Genomic DNA, 8,417 nt, shown 5'->3' with positions numbered 1-8,417 from the left:
ATAAATTAATAAAACTGCTGCCCAGCCACTTTGAACTCCTTGTGCCTCTGAATCAACAAGCAAAGATGAGAATTGCTGTGCTGTCTGCCGTGATTGATCAGAACTAGCAAGGGGAAATGGGACTGCTACTGAGCAATGGACGTAAGGTTGAGTATGTCTGAAATGCAGTAAAACCTGTAGGATGCCCCTCTGTACTACATGTCCAGTAAATTAAGGTCAATGTAAAATTACGACCCAATCCAGGCAAAACTCATAATGCCCTAGACCTGTTAGGAATGAAGGCTTGGGTTACTTGACCAGGTAAAGAACCAGCTGAGGAGGGGCTTGCTAAAGGCAAACAAAGGAAGAAACAAAAAACAGGATAGTGAAAGAAGGTGTTTGTAAATATCAGCTACAACCATGTAACTAGTGACATAAATGAAGACTGTTATGAGTATTCCCCTTTATTTTGTTGTGAAATGTTCATGTGTGTATAGTAAATATCTTTTTCTCCCTCTCTTATTCCCTTATTAACATATTATGTATTGATTTATTAGCAAAATATTTAAGTATTGTTCATAGTATTTTTTTTTACATCATAGTATTTTTTAAGTTACAGGATGTCAAGGAGAAAAGTAAACATGAAGAACTTTACCTCCTTTTCTAGGGAATGGGTAATGCATATTCAGTTGTATGTGAGATAGTTGTACTATGTGAAGTGAACTTATGAGCTTATTGTGTTTATTTGGAGATTAAATATGATTTAAGGAGATGTGTATGAATGCCAAGCTGAGAAGGGATAGATTTTGTTTACCAAGTTGACTGGGACAGTGGGGTGCCCAGATATTTGGTTGAACACTGTTCTGGGTGTGTCGGTGAAGAGTTTATAAATGAAATTAACATTTGAACCAGTAAGGAAGGTGAAGCAGTTTAACCTCCCCAATGTTTTTGGGCCATAATCAATGTATTGGAAGTCTACATGAAACAAAAGATAAGGAAGAATTTTCTCTTGGTGCCTGTTTTTGTGATGGTGCATTGATCTTCTCTTGCACTTCAACCAGAACTTAAACAATCAGCTCTCTTGGGTCTCCAGCTTGCAGTCAGCAGATCATGGGACTTCTCAGCCTCCATAATTGTGTGAACCAACTCCAATATCCAAAATATTATGTATTATACATACATATATATATGTATACACACAGGTACACACATACCTCCTATTGGCCTATTGGTTCTGTTTCTCTGGAGAATTCTAATTCAATCATAGACACTAAAATTTGAATTTTGTATAATTTTCATGAGTCATGAAATACTACTATTCTTTTGATTTTTTTCAACCACTTAGAAATGTAAAGACCACTCTTGGCTTGCAGACCATATAAAAATAGACTGAGTAAATTCAGTCTGTGAGCAAAATTCCCATTTTGCTGCCCCGTCAATAGAGCAACGACAACAACCACAATGTATCCTTGCAATTGTCTTTATCATCTAAAGTCCAGATGTTAAAACATCAGAAGAATAACAAAGCAGTTGATAATTTTTATTACTCTACAACAAAAGGGTATTTCAATTCAACTATGAGATAATAAATTTTTCCTTCACCTTTTATTTATCCAGTGAGAATGTTATTAGTCGTTTTTTTCAAATGGATATTACATTTCACCATGGTCATGTTGTCTGTATAAGGCCAACAAATGATTAAACATCCTCACTTTTTTCTCTTAAAAGGTAACAAGGAATAAAAGTATGGTTTTCTTCAACCTAATAGAAAAGGTGAAGATTCTTGACGATAAGGACACCATCATTCTCCCCATTACCCAGGCTATAAAAATCAGCTGGAGTAGCAGTTCTCAAACTGTGGTGGTTCATGTTCCCAGTATTATGTGGAAACTAGTTAGAAATGCAAATGCTTGGGCCTGCCCAGGACTGGCTGAATTAGAAATTCAGCAATCTGTGTTTTAACAAGCTTTCCATGAATATGATGAACACTAAAGCCTGAAAATCACTAAACTCAAGATAACACTTATGGATCAGATTCAGCTGGGTGCAGTGGTTCACACCTGTAATTCAAGCATTTTGGGAGGCTGAGGCAGGCGGATCACAAGGTCAGGAGTTTGAGACCAGCCTGAACAACATAGTGAAACCCTGTCTCTACTAAAAATACAAAAATTAGCCGGGCATGATGGCTTATGCCTGTAATCCCAACTACTCAGGAGGCTGAGGCAGGAGAATCACTTGAACTTGGGAGGCAGAGGTTGCAGTGAGCCGAGATCACATGACACTGCACTCCAGCCTGGGCAACTGACCGAGACTTCATATGAAAAAAAAGGATCCAGATTCTTGAGGCTCCATTCCAGACTCACTGAATTGGAATCACTGGTTTGTTTTTTAACATGCTCCAGGTGATTGATATGTTGATCCATATTTGAAAGTCACTACTTTAGAGTTGCTGTTCCTCTTTCTTCCCATCACCTTATCCGTCCTGTAGGACTTTGCCAAGGACTGTTAATTTTACATTTGCAAAACTTTCAAACAAGATTTTTATAAACCAAAATTCCTAGGCCCTGCTTCATAATTTCACACAAAAATATATGGTATGGATCAGTTACATCTCATAGAGCATATGTTGTATGATATACACGATATACCACATATTTCTCTATTTGGAGATACAGAGAGGAATTCCCCTTTATAATCCTGAATCTCGTGTAGCTAGTTCAAGAATAGGCATTTGGGTATCACTTACAGAATTAATCACCTATTCTATTTCAATTTATTTTAATGAGGGCTTTATAAAGTCTTCACTATCAAAATAGTCACAAATAATTTCCAGACTAAAGTAATGCAACTCTGATCATTTTATTCCCCCATTAAAAAATTTTGGCATTCAAAGCCCTCTTATTCTCCAATCAATCAAGCTTTTCTACTTCCCATTCTTTTGACATACCCTGTACATTGTGCCTCTTTGCTTTTACTCAAGCAGATCCTATCCACCCACAGCGCCCTCTCCCTCAACATCAGTAAAAATTCACAAAAATGTTATATTTTCCAATTAGCCTATGCCATGTGTCAATGAAGTAATAACTAACAATTTAGAACATTTTATAGAAGCCAACCAGTCTGCTATATCTTCATATGTATTAACTAATCAAATCCTCACAACCACCTTATGAGGTAGCTACAACTATTTACTTCACTGTGTAAGAGATGAAACTTAGGGTAGATAGGTTGAAGTGAGTTTCTCAAGAATGCTTTATTAATGACACTTGTGAAGAATGGTGAGATAGACCTTTTCAAAGCCAGCTATGGAGATAGGTTTTGGGACTACGGCAATAAGGTCTGGCAATGGGGGAGTGAGATTGGACTCAACTCTAACTCCTATAAGGACAAGTGAGAATTTATAACCAAGAAGCAGGGTGGGGAGCAATGGATGAAAAATTACTAAGAGGAAACATCAAGGATAAAGGATTTCTAGCTAAACTGACCTGATAGGATTGTTGCTGAAGGCAGGCCATGGTGATAAGATACTGAGGGTGGTCTGATGCCAAGGGTGGGAGATATTCATTAAAGTGATGTGGCAGGATTCTTGCTCCAACTGGATTCTATAGGTGGTTCCCAACTTACAATGATTTGATTTTATGATGATGTGAAAGCCATACGTATTCAATGGAAACGTACTTCCTATTTTGAATTTTGCTCTTTTCTCAAGCTAGTGATTTTATAATACAAGACCCTCTCCTGGTGCTGGGCAGTGACAGTGAGCTGATGCTCTCAGTCAACCATGCAACCACAAGGAGCATGCTTAAGGTAGGCTGGGCTAAGCTATGATGTTCAATAGGTTAGGTATATTAAGTGCACTTTCCACTTGGAATATTTTCAACTTATGATTGTTTTTTTGCATCGTAACTTCATCCTAGGTAGAGGAGCATCTGTACTAGAGGAAACCCCAAGATCAGGCCTTGTCAAACAGAGGACTCAGAGAAAAGCCTGACTAAAGTTTTGGTCAAAGAAGAGAGTGCATGTCAGCCCTATTCAAGGTTACTGTCATTGAGAGGGGATTGTATACATACATGTCATAATTCTACTATAGTCTCAGGACCCTGGGATAGGAACTGTGAGATAATCATTCTTGTGTCCCCATCACCATGTCACTACCACCTAACAATTAGTACTATGCCTTGTGTATAGTGGTGATTTAGTAAGTATCTGATGATTTGAGGATAGCTTTATAGGATTTTCTCCTTAGTATGTTGTCATGTCTTCTTTATGCCTTAATTTGTAATAGTCTTAAAGAAAAAGAAAAAGCATTTCAGTTTTGAGGGGGTCACATATATCAACGATATTTTAAAAATGCTATTTCTTCTTTTTATTTCTTTCCCTTTAGTAGTACTCTGTTTTCTAGAAACTAGGTATTTACTTCAGGTGACTCCTTTTCTTCTCCTAGTTGTAACTTGACAACTGAGAATAAAACTAAGAAAGGATTTTGAAGCCAGTGCAATAACTACGAATTTGTTAATTGTGTATTAACCAAATACAACTGCAAAAGGTTATTAAATACTCATTGCAACGCTGTATTTTAAATGTCAGAAATCCATGTCAGTAGCTGAAGGCATACAGTTTTATATCAGATTTTAAAGTAAGAAAGATATCGTGTGTTTTTGTGAGCATAGATGTGGTTTAGTCTCTACTATCCCTTTTTTTCTTTGTGGCCCTGCAATCAGAAATGTGAATATGAGTATGCTGATATGTTTGGGAAATGAGAACTATAAACGAATCTGACCATTTTCTAAGATGTTTTGTATTAGACTGCAAAATTATTCCAATTGCAAACATATTTACTGGTCACTCCCACAACCTTTTAATTTCCCTTTTCTTCCTTTTCTCCTAAGATCAGACAGTGTGACCTGTTTATTTTTGTTTTTCCCTAAACATTAAGATCACTATGTAGAGCCCAAAGAGAAAGGAACTCCTAATACCCTCATGAGAAATTTTGGAATAACATGTGGATAAATACAGGGCATTTCTGTGGTAGTCAAACAGATGACACCTGTTTGGCATCACCTGATCTCTGATTGGCAACCCTTAGTTTACAGTAATGCCTGCAAGTCAAAATATTTAGAATTTATCTACAAGTACTCATCATAGCACAGTTTAACAACTGCAGCACAATAAAAGAGATTATATTTACTTTCAAAAGTCATTGAAATGTTTTTTGTTAACATTTCACTTCTCAGTAGTGTCTAATGAGTATCTTTGTAGTGAGTAGTATCTGAGTAGTGTCTAATGACAATATCTTTGTCAACAAGCTGTGAATTTCCCTATTACTATTCTAGGAAGAATAGGTTCTGTCTGGTTAGTTGATTTGTTTTTGTCTGAAACATCTTCATTTAGTAGTAGGGAAATTGTGATTTAAAACTAATGGAGTTGGGAGGCCGAGGCAGGTGGATCACTTGAGGCCAGGAGTTCTAGACAAGCCTGGCCAACATGGTGAGACCCCCCTCTCTACTAATAATACAAAAATTAGCTGGGCATGGTGGCATGCATCTGTAGTCCCAGCTACTCAGGAGGCTGAGGCTGGAGAATGGCTTGAACGTGGGAGGCAGAGGTTGCAGTGAGCGGAGATTGTGCCAGTGCACTCCAGCCTGGGCAACAGAGCATGACGCTGTCTCAGAAAAGAAAAAAAGAAATGAATGGAGGTGTGGGTGGCCATGTATTGATAATTTCTGAAATATGTTTCACTGTATTCTTCATATTTGAAATTTTCCATAACTAAAATAAGTAAAAATCATAGAAGTGAAAAGAAACACTTGCTACTTTTTAGTTGAAACTATAAATGGAAATAGGTAAAGGCACAGGTTCTGCATTCCAGTATGCCTCCTGTGTTAGCAACAGCCAAGAAACACTGCTGTGCAACAGGCTGAGTAGCAGACAGTCACTCAGGCTGACTAATACAGCACCCAGCTGCTTACTTTAATAAGAAAAATCAGACGTGAGCCTTAATGTTAGGGCATCAGCAACAATTGCATTCTGTAGACAGTTAATTTAGACATAACCCAATTCCTACTACATCTGAAAAATAAGATCAATGTCAATTTTCATAGATTAAAATTTGTTCGAGGTTTAAAAAAAGTTACACCAGCAATGCCAGGTTTTTCGTATATTTTTCCAAAATGATATTCAGAATTTTTACGCATATCCCTGTGGAAATCATAGTCTGCCAACTCTCTTAAATGCCTATTTTTATTTTCCTTTACATAATACTAAGGAGTTGTCAAATATCTTTCAGAAAAACAAAATGAAAAGGATTTATATGATATATATAACTGTCATGAGTCTAAGACTTTGTATAGACATTTACTTATTTAGATCACTTATTTTCCTATGTTTTGTACCATTATTTTTTTTCTTTTAAATTATTCTTTCCCCAATATGCAACATTTTAGGTTGTTCACAATTCATTGTAATCAATTTGCCATGCCCTTCAATCTTCTCTTTCTCTCATTTCTTAGCCAATTTACGAGTCCAGATTAGCCACATATGTTGAGTGTGTGGATCTCCAAAAGTATAAACTACAAATGGCATAAGTTTGAGGAATTCAAATAACTGTCCAAACTCTACCCTCAACTGCACTCAACAAAAATGTAAAAGAAAAGACTCCTTTTCTTTAGGCTCTAAAAACATTTTCATAGAAAGCAGACTTAAAGTCGTCCTGCCACTTCTTTTTACCTGTGTGGGCTTTTCAAGACCTAAATTCTCCAGGTCTCATCATCTTTCATTTTTTTTTTTTTAAGAAAAACTATTTGCCCTAGGGAAATCCATTTTTTGGACTGGATATATAATAAATACATCGGAGAATAAGGCATTCCTAAATGTGACAAACCAGAATCAATGTGTATTTTGAATCTCACCTGCAAATTTGAAAGTCCTATTAATTTAAAAAATTGTAACTATCTTAATATTCATGATAGCTTATTGTAAGTCTCCCTAGAGGTAATGAAAATGGGAATCTCAAGAAAACTGAAACTACCATACATCTTGGCTTCAGAGACGAAAATGGGGGAGAGGATTAGCTAATTGAGAAGGTTAAGGAAAAAAAAGTACAGAGAAAGAGTAGACAAGGTCACAAAAGTGGCAGAACCGTAAGGGCCAATACACATCCACTGCTTCAAGTTTTTCAGCCATGCTCCATTCTCCGAGATTTTTGGTAGTGCTTCAAGAGCACTGCTCTCCAAAGTCTTCCTGACAAGCTCTAGGAATGCTTCTGCCTGAAGATCTTACCTATTTTTCTGGGCCCCATGATCTCCCTACGTGATTGATCAACCTACTATTTCAACTCTTTCAAGCCTTTGCACAAATGTCAACTTCAGTGAGGCCTCTATTTAAAAACTGACACCCTACCAAGTCCTTTCCTCATTTCTGATTACCCCCTGTGAATTTACAACAGCCTACTTCACAACCCTAGCTTGTGTCCCTTTTGAACACTCTTCGCCAGGCACTTCTCCTTTAAATCTTGAGTGGAAGGGGCGGAGCTATGTCCCAGGCTCACTAAGAGGAGCATTCCGTAGGCTCCGCCCACTACATCTCAGTGGGCGTCCCAAAGAACCCTAGATATGGTCTCTTCCTAGTTCGTTTCGGAAATACGACTGCGTACGAGCTCGCCACGTAATCGTGACGTTAGCGCGCCCGCGCCGGCTGGCCGGACGCCCAAGGCTTCCGCGAGGTTTTCGTTGGGTGTACGGTTGCTTTACGCCACGGCGTAGCTGCGTTTGGGTTCTCTTCTGCAGGCTTTCTGCACCTGGTCACGATTCACAATGTACCACAATAGTAGCCAGAAGCGGCACTGGACTTTCTCCGGTGAAGAGCAGCTGGCAAGATTGCGGGCCGACGCCAACCGCAAATTCAGATGCAAAGCAGTGGCCAACGGGAAGGTGAGGTTCCCAACGGTTGCGCGTTTGCCCTGGTCTCTAAATTCTGAGCAGCTGCGGGAGCTCTTCTGGCTCCCAGGACAATCTCATTCCCTCATTTCTCTGCCTCCACGGCGCAGAATGCGCTTATCTATTAAAATAGGCGAGCACCTTGCCAGTTCCGTCGGTACAAAGACGAACAACGCCGTCCCCGTAGTCGAATGGCAGACGAGTGTTTGTAACGTGGCGAAGGAGAGACTAAGTAGTGTGCTAAGGTAGTGCCTGGCAAGAGCCGTTCACTTGTCAAACGGTGATGTCGGGGAACAGCTAATGCGGAGAAAATGGGGAAAGGACATTCCAGGCAGTCAGAGCTACCGTGCAGAGTGGGAGGGAGGTCAGAAATTACAGGACTGGTGCGTGGACGTGTTTGTGGTCGTACATGGCCGAGGTTGAGTGCCTGTGCAGGAATTGCTCGGGAGGGTAGGAAGAAAACTTGTAAGTGGAAGTGAGGCGTTTAAAATTTCTACTGAAAGG

The 8,417-nt window shown here is 38.9% G+C and overlaps 1 protein-coding gene across 7 annotated transcripts in view; it reads left to right on the top strand.

Annotated features, from left to right (window-relative positions):
• The first annotated feature begins 7,654 nt into the window (after positions 1 to 7,654).
• Positions 7,655 to 8,417, top strand: part of CCNH (cyclin H) — a 49,133-nt gene continuing 48,370 nt past the window's right edge. For all 7 annotated transcript variants that reach the window (XM_064376109.1, XM_064376110.1, XM_064376108.1 and 4 more), the window contains exon 1: positions 7,655 to 7,907. In XM_064376109.1, the coding sequence (XP_064232179.1) occupies positions 7,791 to 7,907 (117 nt within the window). In that variant the 5' untranslated portion in view covers positions 7,655 to 7,790. The remainder of the gene's footprint in view (positions 7,908 to 8,417) is intronic.

Source organism: Aotus nancymaae, unplaced genomic scaffold (genome assembly GCF_030222135.1).
Source record: "Aotus nancymaae isolate 86718 unplaced genomic scaffold, 86718_ANA_hifiasm-v0.15.2.pri h1tg000014l, whole genome shotgun sequence".
Classification (NCBI taxonomy): domain Eukaryota; kingdom Metazoa; phylum Chordata; class Mammalia; order Primates; family Aotidae; genus Aotus; species Aotus nancymaae.
The sequence above is the reverse complement of the archived record's forward strand: the minus strand, read 5'-3'. Positions and strand labels throughout refer to the sequence as shown.